This window comes from Chanodichthys erythropterus, chromosome 6 (genome assembly GCF_024489055.1).
Source record: "Chanodichthys erythropterus isolate Z2021 chromosome 6, ASM2448905v1, whole genome shotgun sequence".
In the NCBI taxonomy this organism is placed as follows: Eukaryota; Metazoa; Chordata; class Actinopteri; order Cypriniformes; family Xenocyprididae; genus Chanodichthys; species Chanodichthys erythropterus.
In genome coordinates, this window is record NC_090226.1 from 11,113,507 (window position 1) to 11,141,004 (window position 27,498).

At 37.5% G+C, this 27,498-nt stretch overlaps 1 protein-coding gene across 1 annotated transcript; it reads right to left on the reverse strand.

Moving 5' to 3' along the window:
* Positions 1–146: 146 nt before the first annotated feature.
* On the reverse strand, positions 147–27,498 carry lrrc38b (leucine rich repeat containing 38b). Its single transcript, XM_067387249.1, has 2 exons — positions 26,871–27,498; positions 147–1,299 (listed from the first exon to the last, which is right to left on the reverse strand). The coding sequence occupies exons 1-2, from the start codon at positions 27,496–27,498 to the stop codon at positions 1,052–1,054; spliced, it is 876 nt and encodes a 291-aa protein (XP_067243350.1). The 3' UTR covers positions 147–1,051.

Below are 27,498 nucleotides of genomic sequence, written 5' to 3' on the forward strand. Positions count from 1 at the left end.
ATACAAGCACGTCACATAAGGCATTTATTAAATGAATCATTGTTTTTTTATTTAAAACTTTGCTTACTTTAATCTTTTTTTATGTACTGCAATGACAATATACAAGTTTGACTTAAATGCCCAAATACTGTTTGCCTTTTTCAATTATACCTTTAAGACATGAATAATACAATGACATTTGTAGTATGTACTTATCTCTATCCCATAGATATTGTCTTTAGTCACATTAAGGGTAAATATGTGATTAGTACCATAATTACGCTAAATAAATGTAATCTTGCTAAGATCACAGACTTTCTTTAAAGAAAAATAAATCTATATTTCAAAACACATTAACCTCAGTCCCTCAGTCAAAGCGTTCTTTGGCAGATCTGGGCGAAACCAGTAAACCTGGTTCGAGGGCAAGTGTAACTTAGACAGAACCATTTTAAAGTGCGGCATTTGACACATCTATTCACGTTAAGCTCTATTCTAAACTTTCAATTTCAGGTAATGCTTTCTAGAATCTCTCTAAGCTCATGTTATTTTTCCCCCATCATTTCAAAATTGAAGGAAAATGGCTTCCATCACATATACTTGGCTGTATAAAGCTGGAGCGTTTGACTTCTGACTTACCTTGCATGACTTTGAATAGCTATTATTCCTCATCATCAATGCTTGCCTGAACCATTGCTGCCTACCAGTGCTAATTTGGCACAATCAACAAGTAGCACAGTTGTATTTTGCTAACTTTATATTGACTACATGAAGGGAAACTCTACGGACAACAGTATTCAACAACACTGAGAACTCTACTGCACGACAGGATCTCAAAGAATTTCCTTCAACAAATGAATCCCTGGAAGTTTGCATACTAAGGCTTACTTTCATACCAAATATCCTTTGATTCTGAGGGTACTGCATCCGTGCTAGTTACTTTATTAGCGCTGCCACTATCCATCAGGCTAAGTTCTACCTGGGGTCTGTCCAGTCATGCTGTTTGTTTGAACTCTGTCAAGAACTGGCAGCTCCTAATCATATTGAAGGTCGTATTCGGCTCCATCTTCCCTCCTCATTCTTCACTCTCCTCCTCGTCTCCTTTAGTGCCCTTGCTCCAGCGCTGAAAACAGTGGACGGTGGATGCCAGGAAAAAGCTGGCCATGATGGCGGCCACCGAGACGGAGATGCCCGAGAAGATGATGATGAGGAAATCGGTGAGGGTGAGGGTGATCTGGCACTCCCGAAAACTGTCCTGGGAGAGCTGGCTAAGAGGCACACGGCGTCCATCGGTGGGCAAAGAGCACTCCATACCCTCTATACCTGTATTACAAGCAAAAAAATATACAGTTTTTAGTTCAAATAAGTTGGCTCCAAATTACAATGGTTAGATCAATGTATATGGTTTCTTTTTTCTTTTAAAGAAAAGCTGTTGCTTAAACAGATTTAGGCCTAAAATCCCTTACAGTCTTCCTTACGTTATTTAAGTATAACGAGTAGTTCCCTGCATTATTACAGCACCTTTACAGGACAAGAAGTTTACTGTGCGCAAACATCCGAAGCGCACACCCAGAAAGCCGTGTCTCAGACAACACTTGAATTCTGCATTGATTTCTCTTTCTTGAGCTTTAACTGGCAAATTCACACAAAATTATGTAAAAATGCCCATCTTTGCAAGTATCTTAGTAAACCTTATTAAATACTAGTGGTGGGCCGTTATCGGCGTTAGTGTGCTGAGTTAACATGAGACTCTTATCGGGCGATAAAAAATATATCGCCGTTAATCTATTCTCAAAGTTGGGTTGGGAGCTGGGTCTATACTATGCAAGCTATGATGACTTTCACCTTGATATTTTAGCGCGGATGTATACCTAGCCGAATTGACCCTTCGCAAAGACCCGCCCCCCTTAGTTACTGTTGCTTTGTCCGACAAGCCGTGGCGCTGTCACGACACACATAGGGAAAAATACATCGCGGAGCAAAGAGGAAACTGACAACACATCGGCAGACAAGACAAAGCAGGTTACTTATGATATTAATCAAAGTCCCAGCTTTAAAACTGTGTAGTTTTTTAAGAAATTCAAACAATAAAAACCGTTTTGTTGCTCTTTAATGTGTCGTGACAGATTGCTGTAGCGCCTCAGCTCAAGAGGCTCGTAAACCGATCATCTCTTTCTACGAGTCCATTTATAACATTAAATAAACATGAATGAACATGAGAATCAATGTTGTTTCAAACGCGGAAAGATGTCAATATACACAATTTTTCAAGTTTAACTCCACAGAGGTTAATCTTCTAACTCCTGACTGCTTTGTCGGACAAAATGGCGCTTTCGGCATTCTGATTGGTTAGATCGCTTGTCAATCAAACTCCCGGCTAGGGTCAATTGCACTGTAGGGGGCGAGAACAAGTCTTTGAACCTGTGTGCCTACTGTGAAATTACCACATCAAACGTGACGTGCTAACATGGATGCAGCTATGAAGCCTCTGGGTTTGCTTCAGGGAAAATTTATTTTTAAGAAGCCTCCAAATGGAAACCTCAACAAGACTAAGGGAAAGCTGTTACTCTACTGACTGTAAACAGTTCATCACGACCTCTTATGTAGGCCTACAGTTCAAAATTCATGTTTAACTGAATCAACAGTTAGTAAACACAAGTACATCTTATTGAACATAATTTATTTTCATCACCAATTATCAGCTTTCTCAAGCAGTTTGTGATGCATTTTGGAAACAGGAGATGAGCCCCTGGTCTAATGCGCCACCTGGCTTGAGAAACCCGTTCTCAAAGACTTACTTTTAGTCATTATTTGGGTAGCACACATATTCTGAATGCCTTTGGCAGAATTCAAATTAGCCATTTTAATCTAGATTAATCTAGATTAATTCCAAGAATACAGTGAGATTAATCTAGATCAAAAAACATAATCTATGCCCACCACTATTAAATACTGTGAAAAATATTTCACAGTATTACTGTTGCTATTGTATTTTTGATCAAATAAATGCAGCCTTGATGAGGATATGAGAATTCATTCCAAGCAGAGTTGTCAAAAGTACTGACTTCGGTACTAATCTGAAATTAAAAAATATGACACTTTGAGCGCTGCTGAGTGGCATCGTAAACACCTCTGATTGGCCATTGTGTTCACACATGTCTGTGATTGGCTACAATGATCAACGCATGGGAGCATTTGAAAGCACATGAAGTGTTTGAATTTGAAGGCGGCAGCATTTGAAAGCAAGAGTCTGTCAGCGATAGACACCTGCTTTCAAATGCTCCCGTGTGGATCTGTGTAAGCGCTCGGTGAAGTGTGTCATTGATGACTATTTACAAAGTTTTTGAAGCTTTGATCATTGAAGCCAATCATAGAGATATCTGATGAGCACGTCAACATAATGGCCAATCAGAGGCGTTAACAAATCCGCTCAACAGCACTCATAGCAGCACATTTTTAAATTTCAGTACTGATTGGTACTAACATCGGTTCTTTTGACAACTCTAATTCAAAGACAACACCTTTCATTGGTAGTGTAGAATTTTTAAAATAAAATACCGTAAATTACTCTTCCTGTTATTCCAATGCAATTTCATTTGGGTTGTGATCAGTTCAATTTAATTCACACTCATTAAAGGATTAGTTCACTTTCAAATACAATTTTCCTGATAATTTGTAAATTTGTTAATTTATAAGATTTTCATGTGCTTCTTTCTTCAGTTGAAAAGAAATTAAGGTTTTTGATGAAAAAATTCTGTGATTATTCTCCTTATAGTGGACTTCAGTGGACTCCACTGTTGAAGGTCAAAATTACAGTTTCAGTGCAGCTTCAAAGGGCTTTAAACGATACCAGACGAGGAATAAGGGTCTTATCTAGAGAAACGATCGGTCATTTTCGCGAAAAAAAACAACAACAACTGTTTATGCTTTATATAAACAAATGATTGCCTTCCAAGTGGTTCCGCCAAAACCTACTTACGGAACGAACGCAGCAGCAGTTCCAATTTTTCCGAAAGTAGAATAGGGAAGGCGTAGGACATACAGCGTAAGCTTTTTGAAGAATATGAAACTGCAGTTTTGGCGGAACCACTTGGAAGGTGATCATTTGTTAATATAAAGCATATACATTTAATTTTTTTTTGAAAATGACTGACTGTTTTGCAAGATAAGACCCTTATTTCTCGTCTGGTGTCGTTTAAAGCCCTTTGAAGCTGCACTGAAACTGTAATTTTGACCTTCAACAGTGGAGGCCATTGAAATCCACTATAAGGAGAATAATCCTGCAAATTTATTAAAAAGTGATCTAATCCTTTAATTGAAAGGGAGCCTATTATTTAACTTTGAATTTTGCACAACCATAATATTGACCATAATAATACAGCTCTATTAGTTTACATCCAAGGACTGGACAATTGCACTGTATGACCATTTAGATCAGATTCATCTTACACAAATGGAATCCCTGGACTCGTTTCAAGAACTTTTTGAATTTTACACATGGAAATGAAACGGCAGGAGGCTTATGAAAAGGCCTAAAATAGCTCTCATGTTTATTTATGCCACTATTTGACCAGGACAGGAGTCAGACTGTCAGCCCTCACTCATTTAAAACAGAAGTAAAGACACAAACACACTCTCACTGTGACCCTGCTGATTCACTGCTGTGTGTTAATGAGACTGAATCAAGGGCATATAAGACTCAGGCACGTCTCCCGCACATAATCATGAAATCCACCGAGAGGAATATCCCACAACAGCTTTCAGCTGCGCGGAGAAATATAATCAACTCACATTATATAAATGTAAATTATATATTTGTGTATGCGAGTAGATGTTAATAAGAGTGTGATTAGAGTTTACACGGAGGAATCTCACAGAAAAGAATGCATCTTCATCTAAATGAGCAGGAAATAAAAAGAAATAAGAAAGAAAAGTAAATGAGTTCTCAAGATGATATCAAGGCTGGCTTGTTTTCTTTTAAGACTGAACGCTTAAACGCAAGAAATAAAACAGCAGGAGCATGTCATGCCTTCTAAAGATGATAAAAACAAGCATTGGGCTTTTTCACTTGTTTCTCTCTCTCTCTTTCTCTCTCGCAGTCAGAACGTGCAGTCTCACAGAAGAATGGGAGTGCTGACATGTTCGCTCTCATTGCTTTTAACAGCCGGTCATCTGATGCACTGGAGCGTGAGGCTCTGTGTGGGAGATGTAACTATATCCAGAGCTAACTCACAGTTTGTGTGGGATAGCTGCACAACGGCAGAAGACGACAGAAGCGTGAATCTAGCTTCTCTCATTTTCACTTGCTTTGTACTGTAAAACACTGCAAGCATTTTATATGCTTCAATAATATTTTACAGTAAATTACTAAATTCTGCATTTTACTGTGGCATCAGTGCCATTTTACTGTGGCATACTGTGGCATTTTCACTCTCATTAAATTAACATATGTGACCCTGGACCACAAAACCAGTCATAAGTCGCATGGGTTTATTTGTAGCAATAGTCAAAAATACATTGTATGGGTCAAAATTATCGATTTTTTCTTTTATGCCAAAAATCATTAGGATGTTAAGTAAAGATCATGTTCCATGAAGATTTTTTTTTTAAATTTCCTACCGTAAATATATAAAAAATTATTTTTGTGAGTGGATATGCATTGCTAAAGACTTTGAAGACGATTTTCTCAATATATATATATATATATATATATATATATATATATATATATATATATATATATATATATATATATTTTTTTTTTTTTTTTTTTTCACCTTCAGAATCCAGATTTTCAAATAGTTGTATCTGTGGTCCAGGGTCACATATTATCCATAAGCCCATGTATATTGTAATACAATGAATAATTAATAAATCATGATGGCTTAACTAATATTTTTACAATAAAATATTCAGAAATTTACAGTAAAATTAATTCATGTATTTGGGGGAATACCCATAAAATTTGCGCTTTATACATTATTTTCAAGTTGAATTAGTCAAGTCAAGAGAAAGGGCTTATGGGTATTTCCCTAAATATGGGAACCACCATGCAACAAGATCCGGTTATTTTACAGTTTTTTTTTAACAGTATTGTGTTGCGAAAAAAAGAGCTATTATACATTGAATTTATGGTAAATTAATGAATATAGTATTTTATTGTAAAAAAATATGCTTAATTCTACATTATTAATGCAATATCAGTAATTATTTTGCATTATTTCAAAACCATTTATGTAAAATAATGAATGGTAATAAATAAATAATGAAGATCAACCTGTGATATTTTACAAGAAAAATGCTATATTTAGACCTTTACAGCAAAATCAATGCACTCTTCACTCATAATGCAACATACAAATTAATAATAATAATAGGATCATGTTGCTTGCTGGGTTCCCAACATGTTCAGTAGATTTTGTTTGTGTGTGTGCGTGATGAAAGATTCGCTGTGATGCAAAAGTGATGAAGGATTTGCTGACTGTCATGGGAGTTTAACAGTAATTTACCATAACAGTTCTGAAGTTAATTCCAATTCAATGAGATACTGTTATTTTACAGTAAATAAACATATGTTAAGTAGTAGCCAGTAATATACCATCACTTTCACAGTCAGATGTTTTACAGTGTGTATTAAACTGATGTGTAATTTTGTTTAAAGGATTTGATGTAACAATGAAAGCCTATGAAGACATTTTAAATATGGGTTGTCAAGTCATGGCCTCAGCCTCAGTCCTGACACCAGCCAGCCTTGTGCTTCTATTATGCCACTGAAACTCATGTTGCTTTCCAGCAACTCAGTCCAGAGGAAATGTTCACAAATGATCATTTGAAAAGAAAGCTGTTGGCTAAAGAATCATGGACAGTTGCAGATTGATACACCTTGCAGGCCTTGAGGTTGTCAGATACTATTTACAGGATGATATTAGTCTGAAACCTCTTCTCGTGACATGAGTCACCAGTTTTCAATGACATCCAGGACTTTCCATCACTAATATGATGATTAAAGTCTCCGTGAACTAGAAGTTGCAAACGACTTTTCTCCAGTGTTGTGATGTATTTCCATGTGAAACGGAATATTGAATGGAGGGCAGGGTTTTACTTTAGCGTTCCTCCTCTCCATCTCTTGATCATAGCAGACTAACGGTTGTAGAGGAGTGGTTTAAGCATTTTCAACCCAAGCTGCCAAACTGACGTCATCAGAGAAGGAACGCCATTCCAGAACGGAAATAACTTTTCAGATTTTGATTAAGGATTTCCACGCCAAACAATTTTTTATTTTTTTTTGTGTATTAACTTGCACGGATTAATTGTTCACCACAAGACTAGTAATATGCGCTAACAAAGTAAATAGGGTCGATTTTGATTTCATGCCGACTTTAATGTGTCATCTGTCCTTTAAAGGTGCCCTAGAATTAAAAATTTAATTTATATTGGCATAGTTGAATAACAAGAGTTCAGTACATGGAAAAGACATACACTGAGTTTCAAACTCCATTGTTTCCTCCTTCTTATATAAATCTCATTTGTTTAAAAGACCTCCGAAGAACAGGCGAATCTCAGCATAACACCGACTGTTACGTATCAGTCGGGATCATTAATATGTACGACCCCAAAATTTGCATATGCCAGCCCATGATCAAGGCATTAGACAAGGGCAGAACGTCTGGATGTGCACAGCTGAATCATCAGACTAGGTAAGCAAGCAAGAACAGTAGCAAAAAATGGCAGATGGAGCAATAATAACTGACATGATCCATGATATGATATTTTTAGTGATATTTGTAAATTGTCTTTCTAAATGTTTCGTTAGCATGTTGCTAATGTACTGTTAAATGTGGTTAAAGTTACCATCATTTCTTACTGTATTCACAGAGACAAGAGAGCCGTCGCTATTTTCATTATTAAACACTTGCAGTCTGTATAATTCATAAACACAACTTCATTCTTTATAAATCTCTCCAACAATGTAATGTTAGCTTTAGCCATGCAGCATAGCCTCAAACTCGTTCAGAATCAAATGTAAACATCCAAATAAATACTATACTTACATGATCCGATGTATGCAAGCAGCATGCATGACAAACATCTTGTAAAGATCCATTTTGAGGGTTATATTAGCTGTGTGAACTGTGTTTATGCTGTTCAAGGCAAGTGCAAGCTCTGGGGGAGGGGGAGCATGAGAATTAAAGGGGCCGCAACCTATATATCGGTGCATAGTTAATGATGCCCCAAAATAGGCAGTTAAAAAAATGAATAAAAAAAAATCTATGGGGTATTTTGAGCTGAAACTTCACAGACACATTCAGGGGACACCTTAGACTTATATTACATCTTTTAAAAAGAAGTTCTAGGGCACCTTTAAAATAGAGAACCATCACAGGTCATGAGCTTAAAGAGGTCATATGTTGCTTTGTAATGTTTTTTCTTCTCCTTTAGCATGTAATATATCTGTTTGTGCATGTATAAGATCGGCAAAGTTAGCTCATAGTCTCCCACAAAAGGGATTCATCTAACAGAAAACACTGCTCCAGACTTGCCTAAAGTACCTCGATCGAAGTCTAGATGTTACTTCCGCAAATGTCTACATCACAATGTGAAATATTAGCACAATGCCCACCCAAAGGCATACAAAAGAAAGAAGGCAAATAATATCGGTAAATTATAATTAGAGGCGTTTCATTTCCGTCATGCGCTTGAGGTGTTTGCCCAATCAGAACGCACTGGGTCAGGCCAATCGGAGCAATCTGGGCTTTTCAGAGGGGCTTTGTAGAAGCCGGAAATCAGTCAGATTGTTTCAGACAGACTGGGAATGAGGTGCTGCAATAATATACAATATGTGAAAAATAATGTTTTTGTTTTTTAACATTACACATAATAAACAAAATAATGACCTTTTAAAATGGCATCATATGGCCTCTTTAACTTGGGGCGTGGCTGTTGACAGATCTTTAGCAAGGAACATAACATCAATATTTTCACAGAAACTGGTATGTATTTTTGTGTTAAATTACTAGCTTCCAAGATAAATACGTTCAGTGAGCTAAATTCCCTGCAGGTATCAGGCATGAAATGTTGATATGATTAACTCACAGGTGGAAGTACCGGGGGAAGTCGAGCTCAGAGCAGGTGGGTGGATGATACTGGAGCCAAATGTAATGGAAAACCTCAAAACACTGAAGTGGTGCACAGTTTGAGTTTAGCTTGTGTTATAAAATCAGTGTGATATACAAATTATACATAGTTTTAAGTCTAAAGTCTTTTTTTGTCTAAAATAAATTAAAATGATTATTTGACAGCCTTGTTTTTTTCTAAAATAGTTTCAAATAATAAATAATTAAGCTAGTATAAGCCAGCAAGTCTTTTTTTATTATTATTATTTAAACAATATTTTTATTTTTATTGATGCGTTGCTATTATTATCATTATTTTCCACTTTTATTGATAGGGATAATACAGAGAAGGACTCAAACTCATATCAAACTGTAAAAATTTTATGCGCCCAGTGACCTTACAGCATTTTCATTTGACTTTCTCTTTCATTTCTTAGTAAGAGTCTATTTCTTATATCGACTTATTGATTTTTACATCAGATTCAAGACTAAGTTTGAAATGTGAGCTTGGACGGTTCATATGTGTTTTAGTGTCAGAATAACTCACTGGAGGATGAAGGAGATAAATGGCCTGCATTTAAATTCACATAGCTTCGTCACACTCATCGCTCTACTAACTTCAGACAGTGGCCTTTGGCACTTTAAGAGGCTATTCTCTTTGATCATGTGATCCTCACCTGGCTCTCCGAGTTGATTAATGTTTCTTCACTTCACATATCCCTGCTCAAGATATAATTTTTTTCATCTATTTTCAGTCTTAGGAGATGGAGAGCATGGGCTGTGTTCAGAGAGAGAAGAATTAATCAATATTCTGTGCGGCTGGAAATATTCTTGACCTCAGCGAATCGTGACCTGGTTACGGTTTGTGAATGATCTATTTCCATCACAGGTTACTGTAACTGAACGGGTGGCCTGGGCAGCCTGCTATATGGGAGCTATATTTTGCAGACATGAGGTTTCTCAAAATTTCAATCATATTTATATGTCCTCGGGTGCACTCCATGTGCCACGGTTCAAGGAGATTTTGAACACTGTTTGAGATTTATATGTTGTGTTCATGGAGGTCACTGCAGGCAAAAGCAACTTGTCCTAAAGAGCCTGTGGAAATTTCCAATATGTTTGTTTTCTGAATACAAAGTTCAAGTTTATTTAAAGGAACTGTTCTACTAAGGATGTTCTGATTGATACTGAGGTGTCAGTATGCTCCCCGACCATAAAAAAGTAAGCTGAAAAGTGGAGCAGCTAATATTATTCAGAACCCTTAAAGGGGAGTGTTTGATTTTATTTAGAACATATAAAGGGGAAGAATGAGTCAGAACAATTTAAAGGCAGAGGGGATAATGGGGGATAATGACTGTTTTTACATAATTTAACATTTTTGTATTAATAGTATTGACGCTAGTATCTTGCAATTATTAATATATATATATATATATATATATATATATATATATATATATTTTTTTTTTTTTTTTTTTTAACATAAATCTATCCACTTAGCTTGTTGACACAATGTTTCATTTAATAATTTTGTACATTAGTTTTCAAAAGTATGGGGTTGGTAAGTGATGTTTTAATGTTAATGAAAGATTTCTCTAATGTTTACAAAAACTGCATTTATTTTACAAAAAAAAAAAAAAAATCCAGAAAAAAAGAGGAGTAATATTTTGAAAATGTATTACAATTTAAAATAACTCTTTTCTAATATATTTTAACATTTAATTTATTCCTGTGCTTGAAAAGATGAATTTTCAATGTCACATGATCCTTGAAAAATCATTCTGATATGCTGTTTTGGTGTTTAAGAAACATGCTCAAGAAATATTGTCAATGTTAATATTTTTGTGGAAACCGTGATATATATATATATATTTTTTTTTTCAGGATTCTTTGATAAATAGAATGTTCAAAATAATTTATTTTTAATAGAATAGTTTTGTAACATTATATATGTCACATTATTTACTGTCACTTTTCAGAACTTTAATGCATCCTTGCTGAAAAAACGTTGTTAAAAAAATATTATATATAGTATCTCACAGAAGTGAGTACACCCCTCACATTTTTGTAAATATTTTATTATATCTTTTCATGTGACAACACAGAAGAAAAGACACTTTGCTACAATGTAAAGTAGTGAGTGTACAGCTTGTATAACAGTGTAAATTTGCTGTCCCCTCAAAATAACTCAACACACAACCATAAGTGTCTAAACCACTGGCCACAAAAGTGAGTACACCCCTAAATGAAAATGTCCAAATTTGGCCCAATTAACCATTTTCTCTCCCCGGTGTCATGTGACTCGTTAGTGCTACAACGTCTCAGGTGTGAATGGGGAGCAGGTGTGTTAAATTTGGTGTTAACGCTCTCACTCTCTCATACTGGTCACTGGAAGTTCAACATGGCACCTCATGGCAAAGAACTCTCTGAGGATCTGAAAAAAAGAATCATTGCTCTACATAAAGATGGCGTAGGCTATAAGAAGATTGCCATAGGCCTCGCTATGGTCGACCAAAGAAGTTGTGTGTACGTGCTCGGCGTCATATCCAGAGGTTGTGTTTGGGAAATAGACATATGAGTGCTGCCAGCATTGCTGCAGAGGTTGAAGGCGTGGGGGTTCAGCCTGTCAGTGCTCAGACCATACGCCACACACTGCATCAAATTGGTCTGCATGATTGTCATCCCAGAAGGAAGCCTCTTCTAAAGATGATGCACAAGAAAGCCCGCAAACAGGTTGCTGAAGACAAGCAGACTAAGGACATGGATTACTGGAAACATGTCCTGTGGTCTGATGAGACCAAGATAAACTTATTTGGTTCAGATAGAGTGAAGCGTGTGTGGCGGCAACCAGGTGAGGCAAGTGTGTCTTGCATACAGTCAAGCATGGTGGTTAGAGTGTCATGGTCTGGGGCTGCATGAGTGTTGCTGGCACTGGGGAGCCACAGTTCATTGAGAGAACCATGAAGGAGCAAAGCATGATCCCTTCCCTTCGGAGACTGGGCCGCAGGGCAGTATTCCAACATGATAACGACCCCAAACACACCTCCAAGACGACCACTGCCTTGCTAAAGAGGCTGAGGGTACCTAAACCCTATTGAGCATCTGTGGGGCATCCTCAAACGGAAGGTGGAGGAGCACACGGTCTCTAACATCCACCAGCTCCGTGATGTCGTCATGGAGAAGTGGAAGAGGACTCCAGTGGCAACCTGTGAAGCTCTGGTGAACTCCATGCCCAAGAGGGTTAAGGCAGTGCTGGAAAATAATGGTGGCCACACAAAATATTGACACTTTGGGCCCAATTTGGACATTTTCATTTAGGGGTGTACTCACTTTTGTGGCCAGCGGTTTAGACATTAATAAAATATTTACAAAAATGTGAGGGGTGTACTCACTTCTGTGAGATACTATATATATATATATATATGTTCATAATGCCACAATGTCCTGTTAGAGGAACTATAAAATATATGAATCAGTGTCGGATGAATGACTTTAGTTTCAAAGTTTTTCATCTTGCATTTTACTTCAGGTGTATGTTCACATTGTAAACGCTGTAAAAGAGAATAGGTCTTTTCACATCCTCGGCTGTGAAAGCAGAGCTGTGAACACTCAAAGCGGTCAGATTCCAGGATAGCACTAAGAGGCCCAGAGGAAAACTATCACACTCGCTTTCTTTTAATGAGAAGATCTAAGACAAGCTGTGCCTAGACAGTGTCAAGCTCTCTCACGAGTGTCAAAAGATAGTCTTCTGTCTAACACATGTCCGGGATAGCTGAGATTAATCACACTGATTTTCTCTGACCTTTCAACCTAAATAAGTTTTGCTACAGGGAGTAAACCTGATTCTGTCAGTTTTAACATTTAATCTGACCCTGTTATATACCTGGGGTGTGTCCCGAAAGCATTGTTAGCCAAATATGGTCACAAGTTCTGTCGTTACCAACACAGTTCACTGATTTAGTATTTCCCGGGCACAATAAGCAAGCTAACTTTCAGTACATTCTATATCTTTCATTTTATTTAAATATATATACACATTTTGATCATTTTGATTGTGACTCTCTCACTCCTTATGAAATCCTTTGTGCCAGGAATTTGGGTGTTCTTTTCGACCACAACCTAAAATTCTATAAACAGATTAGTGCTGTGGTAAAATCCAGTTTTTTCCATCTCCGACAGCTTTCAAAAGTAAAATCATTTTTATCTAAAGGTGATTTTCAAACATTGATCCATTATGTTGTTATATCACATCTGGACTACTGTAATTCTCTTTATTATGGGGTCTCCCAATCATCTCTTTCTCGATTACAGTTGGTTTAAAATTCAGCAGCTAGACTTCTCACTAAGACGCGCAAGCATGAGTCTGTTACTCCCATCTTATCAGCCTTACACCGGCTTCCTATCAAATTTAGAGTCGATTTTAAAATCTTACTTTATGTTTATAAAGCTCTTAACAATCTGGCCCCTGAGTACTTGACCAGTTTACTTTCTCGCCACTCCCATCAAGAACCTTAAGATCATGTGACCAGTGCTTACTTGTTGTACCACGAACTCAACTTAAAAAATGAGGTGATCGGGCCTTTGCAGTTGTGGGACCAAATTATGGAATAGCCTACCTTTATATATCAGGCTAGCCCCTTCTGTTGCCACATTCAAGTCATCCCTGAAAACATTTCTCTTTTCCTTAGCCTTAGCTTTTTATGAATTTTTTAATGATTTTTTTTATGTTATTTTTTGGTCAGCATCAGCTGTTTTTAAATGTGCTTTATAAATAAAGATTGATTGATTGATTGATTGATTGATTGAAAAAAACAACAGACTTGGTTGTTCTGTTGTGTTGCTTTGGGATCAGTGCGATTTTTAAAAAAAAAAAGTATTTTTCAAAAAGAAACTAATACTTCTGTTAAGCAAGGATGCGATAAATTATTTGAAAGTGACAGGAAGGTCATTTATTATGTTACACAAGATTTCCATTTCAAATGCTGTTCTTTTGAGCTTCCTGTGGTGTGTTTCCTATACCAGGGCTCTCAAGTCTCACGCATTGGGCGTGAGACACACGCATTTCAACCCGTTCACACGCTCACACGCCACACCATGTATTTCTCACGCAGAGAAATCTCCAGGATAACGCACAACAAGTTGCGCCGCTATTAGAGGAATCAAGCGAGTTCCCCAAAGAGTTCAGAAGGCCCTGCCACGCACCAGTTAATCTAATAAAAAAATATAGCTACCGAACAGCCAATCAGAAAATAGAATTACTGTATCCGGGTAAGATTTAGATATTCCCGCCACAAAAATATTTATGTTCTGATTCCAACGACACATTCTGTGATTCACGGGCTCGCGCACTGATTCAGATGCTCGCTGAAGTAGTTAGCTACAGAGGAGGACATCTGTCAGTCACATTGATTCACATCTGGCTACAGACTGATCGTGATCGATGTGGGACCACATCCTATGAGTACAGTAAGTCATACTTGGGTAAAATTGGTTTTATATTCGCACATTCGGACTTCTGATAAATTCAGACTTTCCAATAAATGTGCAATAAATTAATGTTTGCGAATTTTCGAATATTCGTGTATTTAAAGCTGCAGTCAAAAAATGTACAAAAAATATATAATGAGAATATACAACATGAATCAATTTTCCAAACCGTGTTTCTGTCTTATCCTGAATCATTATGGTAAACTTATAATAAGTGTTTATATTCGGACTATTTCAGACCGGACTGGTAGGACTCGCCGCAGAGTATGACTTTGTGACTCGCCATAGACATACCAGACATAGCTCCGGCTAGAATGTTCCTCCGCAAGACGCGTGCAGTTCTGTTTATTAACCGCTAGAGGGCCAAAAATCGTGGACAGCAGCTTTAAATTACGATTATTTTGAGAAAATGAGAGACGTTTTTTATTTTTATTTTTTATTCAAGTTGTCGTCACCATTTCTGAACAAACTTATGATTAGGTAATATACACAACAAGTTTGTGTTTTATCTTAAGGTTTTCATTCAGTTTAAAACAGTAATTAAAAACAATATGTGTAAACAAAAAATATAGGCCTAAAGAACAAAAGCATTGTAGGCTCAAGCAGCGAGCGGGAAAAAACACTAGTAAAGCAGAGCGCGCCAGTTATCGTGACAAACGTAACGTACATATAAGGTACACTAGAGTCGGAATATGGTTACCATGTTTATATTGTTTCACATTACAACGTTGAGGAAAAACAACAATATAATGTGTATGATTATATTACCATTATCTATCTCTCACACTCACTCACATACACACAAAAATGCTGAATTAAATAAATATTTTTTTATTTGTACGAATGTGTCATTTTTCATATCAGACCCCCGTCCCCACCCAAACCCCCGTCGCCGCCGAAATCTCACTCTGAACTCAGTTCAAAACTTGAGAGCCCTGCTATACAACGATCTGACTCACTGCTGAACTACTATAGTAAGATGTATCATTGAAGAAATCAACTATCTAATCACGACCGTTTCCTGAGACCACATTGTTGCAATTTGTTGTCCAGCAATGCTGGTTAATGTCACACAGGTGGTGGAGTAATAACTTCTGTTAATGAATCCATTTTTAATCCGTTTTTTAAAAATACAGTAATTAATTACTCACCCTCATGTCATTTCAAAACTGTAGCCTATAGACTTCTGTTCATCTTTGAAACACAAATGAAGATTTTCAATGATATCTGAAAGAGATTTCTGTCCCTACATGACAGACCACGCAACTACCACTTTGTCGCTTCAAAAAGTTCATAAAGAGATTGTAAAATTAATCCATATGAATGAAGCGATTTAGTCCAAAATTTCTCAAGAGACTCGATAGCTTTAAATGATGAACAGATAAACATTGATGAGCGAACATAAACAGAAGCTCAACCGCACTTGCTTGATGTGTAAGAACAAACCTCAATGGTTTTTATGGAAGCTCAAACGTGCTGCGTAAAATAAGAATGAACCTCATTGGTTCTCGCATGGCAAGCAAACACGCTTGAGCTTCCGTTTACCACAACTGATGTGTGCGTTGATTAATGTTTACGTGTGAATAAAGCATAAATTAAATCCATTCATCATAAAAAGCAATTGTGTCTCTTCAGAAAATTTGGACTTAACTGTTCAATTCATATGGATTAGCATTATCATCATTATTCATATCTTTATGAACCTTTTGATGCATCATAGTGGTAGTTGCGTGGACTGGCAATGGAGGGACATAAAATCTCTCAGATTTAATTAAAATATCGTAATTTGTGTTTCGAAGATGAACAAAAGTTTTGAACAACATTAGGGTGAGTAAATGATGATTTTTGGGTGAACTAACCCTTTAAGCAACAAATCATAATATTAGAATGGTTTCTGAAGGATCATGTGACACTGAAGCTTTAATATCACAGGAATAAATAACATTTTAAAATATATTTTCATAACTTAAAAAGTTTTCTATTTTAATATTTCACAATACTACTGTTTTTACTGTATTTTCATTCAAATAACCGCAGCCATGGTGAGACTTTTGTAATATCACTAATGACACCACAAAGGTATATGATTATTTTTCATTAAACACTATACGCAAGACAATATGACGCAGTTGTTTATGTTATGTCTACACTAAAATTCTCTAATTCAATGTCATTCACTTCTTCCCAATAAAATGAACCATGTGGCATTCATTATACCAGGTAGAGGGTAAACGAGTGAGGGATTCAAGTGTCATCAAGCGAACGGCCGGCCAGGTTATTGTCTGCACTTGATGGATTACATTCAAAATTAGCGTCTGGTAAGAGGAACGAATGCTCCGGTGTAACACACTCTCTCGCCACTGATTGATTTACTTGGCCGACGTCAGCTTGATATTGGAGTCTGGCATCGTCCCCATCTCTAACTCTATTCAGGCCATTGACTGTAGATACATGAATAGCCGGTGTGCATTTCAGCGTATTGACAACCTTGCCTGACCTCAGCTTAACTCTAGCTTTGCTCTCTACCTTGTAATACACTGCACAGGTACTCAAGAGCTCTCTTTGGGGGTACAAGTGTGAGCTGTTTGATTGAGCTCTGAAAATGGTACTGTTTTGCATGTATTAGCATTTAAACAGAAAATCACTGTAAAAGATGAAGCTCACAGAAAGGTCAAGGAGAGGTAGAGAATTAGCAAGCGGGATATAGTAAAGAAGCTTTCGGTCCTGTGTCAGCAACAGCCGTGCGTGACTCATTCTAATCAGGAGGGGTTTCCCTCAAACAAGGGACTCAGTGACGTCACACACACATGGGATTGCTCTCAGTGGTGCAGTTAGACATACTCTGCATGCCATTTGCGGCATGAGGCATACGGTGGATTTATTTTAGCATGGAAAAATACACGCTGTCGACATGCCAGCAGCCACACAGCAGACAGGACCCAGAGTTTTATTACAGAACATACTGCATGCATTTAAAAACAAACTATGTGCTGAGCATTTATTTGATCTCTGTTACATAATAAGGATATATGCAGAAAGTACAGTATGCCAGTCGATATGCAGCCTAGGACATGCCAGATGGTGGAAATTAATTTAATTATGTTTTTTTTTTTGTTTTTTGGTGCCATTTCTGCCCACCTGTTTTGTTCATTAACAGGTCATATTTTGATCATGTGATCGAAGACTAGACAACTGGTAAAAAGCTGATAAAAAGCTTAGGAAAATTAAAGTCAAGTCTTTTATTCAAGCGGTTTGTTATACAACACTGAGTATACAACTTGTAGAGGTCATGGGTTCAATTCCCATGAAAACATACTAATGAAATGTTCACCATGAATAAACTGTGTGTTGATTTGGGAATAAAGTGTCGGCCTAATTGAAAAGACATATTTACAGTTAATGGCACAGCAGCGATATTCATCTCACTCTGAGGTCAGTTTATAAGGTTTCGGTTAACATGTCTTGGGTGGAAAGAACTGGTTGTAAATCAGTTAAAATGAGTCTCTTTAGGTTCCTTTTACACTGGTCAGGGCAGTCTGAGGTCACAGGTGATGTTAATTATAGATAGGCTTTGTTCTGTCTTAACCATGAGCAGTGATGACAGCAGTGGATCATGTTTACACTTGTTTCCCTCGTAAAAGATTCATAGCGGAGGCTGCTGGTAGACTGAGAAAGTCCACTGAGTACATTCTTCCCTGAGGACACTTTGTGAGCAAAGAGCAAAGTTATTTTTGTTAAATCGTAAATTTTCACACAGAATTCATTTGGTGAAAATAACAACCAAGTTCCCACAACCATTAACAGCATAAACCATGCCACTTTTTCTTCTCGGCAAGGAGAAATGTGAAGAAATGTTAAGGAATATGCAAATGATTATATAATATATAAAATTTATATTTAACAATTCTAGAATAATGATAGTAATAATGATAACAATAAATTATTATTATTATTAGTAGTAGTAAAAATACATGCCATTTTGTTTGAGATACATATGATATATATATGTTCTCGAATCTGATTGGCTGAGAGTCATGCAATATTTTAGTGTTAACAGCACTCCTACTTTTTTACCGTTTGTATCACTCCACTTGAAGCGACTGTCATGGCGGTCAAGCAATACACCGCATTTTTTCTACAAATACTACACTTGTTGTACCACGAACTGTAGTTTTTAGAGTTTTTTTAGGCGAGAATGTATTTGTTTACATCTGAAATATGTGACTCATATTTAATCATAGCACCTATTTTACAATTTGTTTAGATGTTTTCAGAGATGCAAGCTCCAAGCGGTTGTTCAGTGCTCGTGTACTGTTAAATGTGGTTAAAGTTACCATCGTTTCTTATTGTATTCACGGAGACAAGAGAAGTCGTTATTTTCATTTTTAAACACTTGCAGTCTGTATAATTCATAAACACAACATTCTTTATAAATCTCTCCAACAGTGTAGCATTAGCCGTTAGCCATGGATCACAGCCTCAAACTCATTCAGAATCAAATGTAAACAATATAACAGTATACAATACTCACATAATCCGACGAATGCATGCCGCATGCATGACGAACACTTTGTAAAGATCCATTTGAGGGTTATATTAGCTGTGTAAACTTTGTTTAGGCACTGTTTAAGGCAAGCGCGAGATCCGTGGCCGTGGAGCAGGAGAATTAAAGGGGCTGCACAGCATAAATCGGCTCATATTTAATAATGCCCCAAAATAGGCAGTTAAAAAAATTAATTTAAAAAAATCTATGGGGTATTTTGAGCTGAAACTTCACAGACACATTCAGGGGACACCTTAGACTTATATTACATCTTGTAAAAAAACGTTCGATGGCACCTTTAAATGGCGGCAAACTTTACGAGTGAATGAGTCAGTCGCAAGAGACTTTTAAATTGAAAGGGACTTTTGTAAACAAAGGATGTTGTTTTAGCGCTGCCATGGAAAATTCCCTTAACTGCAAAAAGGACCAATACAAAGATCTCTTTCCTCAGCAGACATTCAAACTGATTTTTATAATGGTTATAATATTATGGACCTGAAGAAAGAATGTTAGAATGTCAGACACAGGTAATGCTCGCTCAGGCGATCTCTCTCTCTCTCTATAGTACTGTACAAATTACAATGAGTTTCAATGGAGGGACTCAATATTCCTTCATAACAAGTTCTAAAAGTGACATTTTAGAATTAGTAATGAAGCCTCGGTCAAACTGTCAACCTGAGATTTGAATCCATGGCAGAAGGAAGTGGTTCTGAACAAAAGAGTGTTTTAAAGACACTACATTGTTATTTTTTATTTATTTACACACTTGTGCCATCGAAACTGTTGTATAAATGCAATATCACACTTGTAGCCATGCAAAATGGCTATATATCTGCATGCTGATTACTTATTACCAAATAATCCTTGTATGATATTGCTCATATATATATATATATATATACACACTTCTTACCTCACTCTTCCCTATACAATTCATAAACTGAACTTGATATTCATTAAAGGCATTGATTGATTTATGTTGATTTTATTATAAAGGCACTTTATTCTTATAAGTATAGTAAAACAGTTCAAGTCAAGTGGATAATGTCTGCTCACTTTCTGATCGGATTTAACTTCGCCATATTTATCCATTCGTTAAATGGCTCCCCTAATGACTAGCTCTTTACCTTCATCCACCAGACATAGTTCAAAGGTCACACAGTAAAGGACCCATCTGTCCATTAAATCATTACATCAGCCATTATCCAGTGCAGCCCACTCTGCCAGGCTGCCTAGTCTGTGTTCAGGGTGTATGATCACATGTGCACATGGGAAATCAAAATGTGTGAAAGAGCACCAGCACAAACAAGCGCAGAGCAAGTCTACACTAGTTACACACCAGCCACGAATCACGATAAGCGTGGAATCAATGTTGTCAATAAAAGCAGAGCCATCCATCTAGTATACATGTCTCTGTCTGTCTATCTATCTATGTGTGTGTGTATATAACAGACTTTAGCCATTAGCTCAAGTGATTTGGTCTTGATATAAACAAGGCTTGGCAGTGATCGACTGTAATGGGCTCTCATTTATTCTGATTGTTGATGCTCACAGAGGATTATCTAGACACTCTCTATTCTCCAAACGAGTCTCCATCTGTCAAACATAGTGATGCCATGCACTTATGTATTGAACACACGCATACAGAATGCATATACTATTGAACCTAAGTGCGTACTTAACATTTCAGCTGAACATATCAGTTTGTATGCGCTAGATAATTGCATATGAAACGTGAATTGCAATAGCGGAGAGGTTGAGAATAAAATGGTCATTCTGGGATTCTAATGAATATGATTATTTGAATATCTGGGTGAGACAAAGTCCAAAGCCCATTACCAAAATCAATTTTAAACATATTCATATCAATAGCTCTTTGATAGAATAGAATGTCCATTTTCAGAAGCTCTAAGAAAATTTGATTGAACCTAACCCAAGAAGTCTTCTTTCAGCCAGGCAATGCAGAATGCCTCTAAATGAAAATGACAACAACCACACAAGAGAACTAAGAAAGTGCACAGTCATGAGAAAGAAAGAAAGAAAGAAAGAAAGAAAGAAAGAAAGAAAGAAAGAAAGAAAGAAAGAAAGAAAGAAAGAAAGAAAGAAAGAAAGAAAGAAAAAGAAATTACTAGAAAGAATGCATCCAGTACAGATGGCCCTCCTTATGCTCAAAGATATGGGAAAAAAAATAATAATAATATTTTGACTTCTAAAGGTACTTCAATTCAATACTTATAAATGCCACTAATAATAATGACTTTGAATTATCAATAATATTATCAATATTATTAATTTAGGAGCTTTTCAAGCTGCAGTAGGTAACTTTTGTAAAAATGTATTTTTTACATATTTGTTAAACCTGTCATTATGTCCTGACAGTAGAATATGAGACAGATAATCTGTGAAAAAATCAAGCTCCTCTGGCTCCTCCCAGTGGTCCTATTTGTCCCATTTGCAGAAATACACCGCTCCTGGTAAGAAACAACCAATCAGAGCCAGGACGAGTGTCTTAGCAGTGTCAATCAAGCTCGCATGCGCGCTGATCACACTCCTCTCATGCACAGCGCGTACAGGCGTTCAAATTCAAGATTACCGGTGTGCCGCAGCTTTGCTTAAGCCGGACAAACAATCCAAACTGCCAATTCCTCGAGTGGCACCTGCTCATAAAATAAAGACGGGTAAACAGAAAAAGACAGATGACGATGATAAAAAAGGCAAAAAGAAAGAATTAGATAGAGCCCGAAATAAAACGAGGGTAAATATCGGAGCGGCTTTTCCAAGGTGGAGGGAGCTACGTGTCCTGAAGTTAGCCACATTTCTGCTTGACAAGTAAGTATCCCTGCTTGATTTGTTTCATTTTTTAAGAACTACACAACTAAGATCATTAAAACAGGCCTGCCTGTCCCCTGCCTGATGCTTCCTCTTCTCCCCGCCCGTTGACTCCTCGAAGTCGCTGTGGATGTGAATTCCTCGTCAGAGCCCATTGACTCAGTGTCAAAACTCGAGCCGCATAACATACAGATAAAATTTCACGGACTGTGCAAAGCAACTATTGAAACCTACTAATTCACTGGCTTGTCATATTGCTGAAATAATGTACTAGCAAACCTTATTTAACATTACATATCGATAGAATAATTACTTGCATACTGTAACGTTAGTTTACCGTTATATTATCTTACTAGCTATTTCTTACACATCCGCTTGTTAAGTCGTGACGTAAGGAACGCCGTTTCCGGGTCCAAGCCTCGACTCATTTCACTTGAGAATGCCATCGACAGCCGTTTAGGAGCGCTATTTAGTCATATTAAACATCAATCATTTTGAAAAGTTAAACATTTTAAATACTTACAGTCTACACAACAGTCTCCGTGCTCATAGCGTTACAGACATTAATATTTTAACGATTTACAAAAGAATCATTGTCTTGCCATCTAGAATTTTGATATGGAGATAAAGGTTATGATTATATTTTTTTGTAGTATTACACCACATTGTTTGTGTATATTAGCACCATTTGTTGTTTTCTTGTGGTATGAGATAGAGCGTTAGGACCCGGAAGCGCTGCCGCGTGACGTCAGGCTTAATAACCGAATAGAAATAGTGCAGTTACATTACATGCATTGCAAAACACGTAATGTTTTGAGGACCAAGTTTTTCAATCAAAGTATGGGCAGGCCATAGTCAATGTAAATCATATTGTTGATGTTTCGTCCGTACCAGTGAATGTGCCATAACTGTTTATCCGGTGGTCCTGTTTGCTTACTAGCCTGCGCGTTCACGGCAGGCGCCGTTGTGATGGGGGAGGAGCTGTGGAGGGAGGGCTGTAGTGCAGCAGAGAGCAGTGGGGAGTGACCTGTGCCCAAGAAAGTCGACCGGAAGTTGAAGTCGGCCGCCATCTTGTAGCAGAACTTCACTTGCGTTAGCATCCCATTGACTCCCATTCATTTTGGTGTCACTTTGACAGCGAATAACTTTACATCTGAGGCGTTTAAAGACTCCATTTGTCCATAATTTATTTCTAAATGTTTTAAAGGGCTCCATTACCTTCTATGTTACATTATGGCCCCGTAGAAACAGTTTTTGTAAAAATAAGCTAACAATTGCGTCATAACCACTCGACTCTCTGTCGCACAGTAGAGAAATTACCGTACAGACAGGAGGAGAAGCTCGCAGGCAATAGTATGCATTAACTTAGTATGGCGTACTGGCGTTACATTTCAAAATACTATACAAACTAATTAATCAGAATACTTACTCCTGCTCACTCACGCCAAAGAACTCGCCGCTCAAGCTCGCCGTCTCTGCAAGATTAACGATGACAGTTTGCACGCACAGCTACTAGAAGATTTACATCTGTCAGACAGGTTGCTGACATCATCAAGCTTAGTTTGAGTCTGCGCGTCAGAAACGGAAGTGCTAAAAAACGCTAAAAATGGGCTTCACTTGACTCAATTGAGTTCCAATGGGGTCGCTGTGTCCATTTCTTTTACTGTCTATAGGAGTGACTTGTGAGTTGTGCTTGTTCAAATTTTCAGGCTAAGTCAACGTTTTCAAAAGACTCCCTACTTGCAGCTTTTTAACTGCAAATATTGATGTATGAGTTTGATAAATTAATTGTGATTGGATTCATTTATATAATGCAAATCATGTAATTAGTTTGATTGCCATTTTTAATTGTTTAACAGTAAAAAAAGATAACCCTTAGTTACTGTTCCATTATTATCCAAACCAGCAGATGACTTAAGGAAAATACTGGTGAATAACTCAACTTTGGGAATAATTTAGTGCTGAAACTCTGAGATCAGATCAAACGTGAATTGCAGGATGTAACACAGCCTAGAGAAATGGTGATGGGATAATCTACAGTAATATTTTCCATCTTCTAATCCAACAGTTTCTTTCCCTTATCATTTTTCTCATGCAGCTAGAAATAGGACTGATAGTTTCTGCTGCTGGGAAATCCATCTTCTCATTAAGGGGATAATCCACGGTGAGCTCTGATAATATAGATATGCATTCGAGAATTGTATCTGACCAACGCAAAGCATCTCGGGTGAGATCAGCGGTTCAGCGGAAGAGTTCAAGAGGGTAATAAACCATTCCTCTGATAGGAGGAGAACAGCTACAGCGTTTATTTGATTTAAAACTCCATTTTCCTAAACCTTGAGGCTGAATATACCATTTCTCTATATGCTACTCTCTTTCTCAAGAGAATCTGCTATCACATATTAGACTAGAGATGCAATGCACCAAGGATAATATACTGGATTCGAATCAATAATTGCAGCAGTGGTTAATTAGATCACAACATATCAGTCACTAAATCTAAATGAATTAGCGTGATACTCTCATTCATCATATCATCGTTAGTGAAGTCCATCTCTAGATAGATAAATTGCCTGTTAGGACTTGCTGTCCAGTCATCTGTTTATGTCCGCTCCAAAGGTCATTCTAGGCTGTTTGTAGTTATAACCAGCTACTATCAGGCTTCCTCAAGTCATAAGAGCCCAGTGATGCAGAATTAAGTGGAAAACATGAGGTGAGATGTGCGCTTCTAACTCAATTTCAGAGTGCATCTACGTTGGGCCTGTTGGCGGGTACGCCAGAGGCTTGGCTGCACTTTTGGCTCCCCGTCTGCTGCTGATGCTGATGTGAGCTTGGCTCCCTTCTCTCATACAATTCATTATTACCCTCTAGTGTCTGCTTTGAAAGCCCATGATAAATTTATTTGTCGGAGCCACTGAGGGATCTCATATTTTACCCAGTGCACAAACTTCTTTTCAATGACCAAACCAAAATGGACATTAGCAAGTCAATTGCAAATGCAATGACAACAGCACAGTGACAGTCATAAGCACAGATCTAAACTTAGAGCGTGCGTACGCTAAATATTTATCAAATTCATATTTCTAAAAAAGATCTTTGACGTCATGTCAGGACTTAAGCAGGCGTATGCACTTTTTCTTGTGGCTTTCATATGGTAATGACATCAATTAGGTGGCACTTACAAGGAGAAGATCTGAAACCATTCAGCTGCGCACAATTTCAAGATCATTTACAATTTATAAATTTCACTTCTGGAAGAGAGTTGTATGCACAATTTGTAAGCTCGTTCTCTGAATCACACGTACGCACATTTGAGAAATGATCATGAGATCAAATGTAAGATGGTTTCTACGCAACATTTTATAAATGAGGCCCTATATGTTTCACGATACTCATGAGGACTTCATTTTATTAGCCATTGTGTCTTTACTTCGCAAGAGCAGCTCTTAATTTCTCCTTGCGCTAAAGTAAGGTCATGATCATATGTAAACAAACAGCGCAAGCAGCTCAGCTAAAGGACACATAATGTAGCTCTGGGGCTGCGTTGTGTTTGCCCATTAGATATAATGTTTGTTCAGAGTTATCTATTTTCCATTTTATCCACAGTAAAATGATGACTAGGATTGTATATACAATTTCAAGCTGTAAATATCCCTGTCCTTTTTGCGGAATAATTTATCATGTAGATAGATAGAGGGAGATAGGATCATTTTATTCACCATCTGATTTATGGACTTATCCTGCTTGTGGGTTTGCTACGTTTAATGTTTATTTGAAAAGAATGCAACAACTTCAGAAGAATATAAAAACAGATAATGACTGTATGTTTGTGATCTGTTTTTATATTTTATTTCAGCTATTTATTTGTAAGAAATACACTAATATGTCTGTATACTATTCAGCCACTAGAGGAATTTGTTTTGCTTTCAGCAAAATAAAGACAGGCATCCACAGAGAGTAAATATGCTTCTTTCTAATATTTGTTATGTTGATTAATGTCAAATAAAGTGTCCAGTGGAAATTCCCCAACTCCCATCTCCATATTGATCTATTTCACAGAGCTTTATTCAGCAGACAATGAACCGAACATCTGTATAAGCTGATTCTTTTAATTATTTATTTATTTGTTGGCTGTTGTGACATTTCTACTGAGAATGATGCTCTCTTTCTTCCAAGGAGCATAAAAGAAGATATTTTGAAGAATTTTTCAACAGTTTTTGTCCATTAAGTGAAAGTCAGTGGGTCCAAAACAACACAGGTCCCCAGTGACTTTCACTGTATGAACAGAAACACAGAGCCATTCTTCGAAATTATTCTTATTCTTTTATGTTCCACAGTAAAAAAAAAAAAAAATAGTCATACATGTTTGGAATAACATGAAGGTGAGTAAATTATGACAGAATTTATATTTTTAAGTGAACTATCCTTTTAACCTCTGTGAACACTACCACAAACTAATCACAGAATAGTACGAACAGGTTATTTCCATCACTGTAACCCCAATGAACAGCAGAACCATATAAGAAGCAATTGATGAAAGTTCCCATATAAATAGCACATCCATAACTGACTGCTATATCACACACAAGCACGAATAAGCAGGTGTTCGGTATGCGTAGCATGTCTAATGATCACAAACCACATTCCCATGTGGAATGCAAAATGTGATCTCTGTAGAGGATAAGGGCATCACTGCATACTTGAACATCGCACAATGTTTTGGCACTGTCCTCATTTATCTGTCATTACTCTGGAAATCCCTTGTAGTCATTGTAGGGGTGGGAGAGAGCTAAATTTAGATCAGAGGAAGAGGTCCCTTGTTTAATCTAGAGTAATATAAATAGCAAGGAATCTTGTCATACAGTAACGTTTATGCAACAGTAAGACAAGGCTCAACAAGCTACAAGAGTTCAAGGACTTACCATTGGGAAGCTTGTGACTGTTTTCCACCAGCCAGGTAAATAGGTTGGCAAAGTTGCAGTTGCACACCCAAGGGTTGCCCTCTAACCTAACTACCCGGAGGGAGGGCAGCTGGCTCAGGGCACTCACCTGTAGCCCGGACAGTGCATTGCGTTCTAGTTCTAGTTCACGCAAGGAGGTAAGACCCGTGAAAGCATCTTCATTGACCATGCTCAGGTATGGGTTGTTGCTCAAGCGCAACTTAATTAGGCTCCTCGACTCTCCAAAAGTCCCTTTGGGGATCTCTGTCAGGTTGTTGCAGGCAAGGTCCAGGAAAACCAGCCTGGAGGAAGTGCTAAGGGTACCTGGCTCAATGTGTGAGAGCGAGTTGTTGCGGAGGTCCAGGTAGACCAGGTCGCTGTAGAGCACGAGGAAGTCCGAAGGAATCCGTGGGATCCAGTTGTCCGCCAACAGCAGCCTCCGAACGTCCAAGGGGATCTCGTCTGGAAGACGGGTAAGTCCGCGGCCGCTACAGTCCACAGTGTGAGGGTCTGGGCAAAGGCAGGTGGCTGGACAATTTTCCCCTTGAGTCAACAAAGTGAAGGAGAGCAAGGCAAGGACAGGCTGGAGCCGGTAGACACATGGCAACAT

Coding starts and splice junctions, on each gene's coding strand:
- lrrc38b (XM_067387249.1), bottom strand. CDS start 27,498: ATGTTGCCATGTGTCTACCGGCTCCAGCCTGTCCTTGCCTTGCTCTCC. Junction 1,300..26,870: donor CAGTCACAAGCTTCCCAATG/GTAAGTCCTTGA, acceptor CTTGTAATACAG/GTATAGAGGGTATGGAGTGC.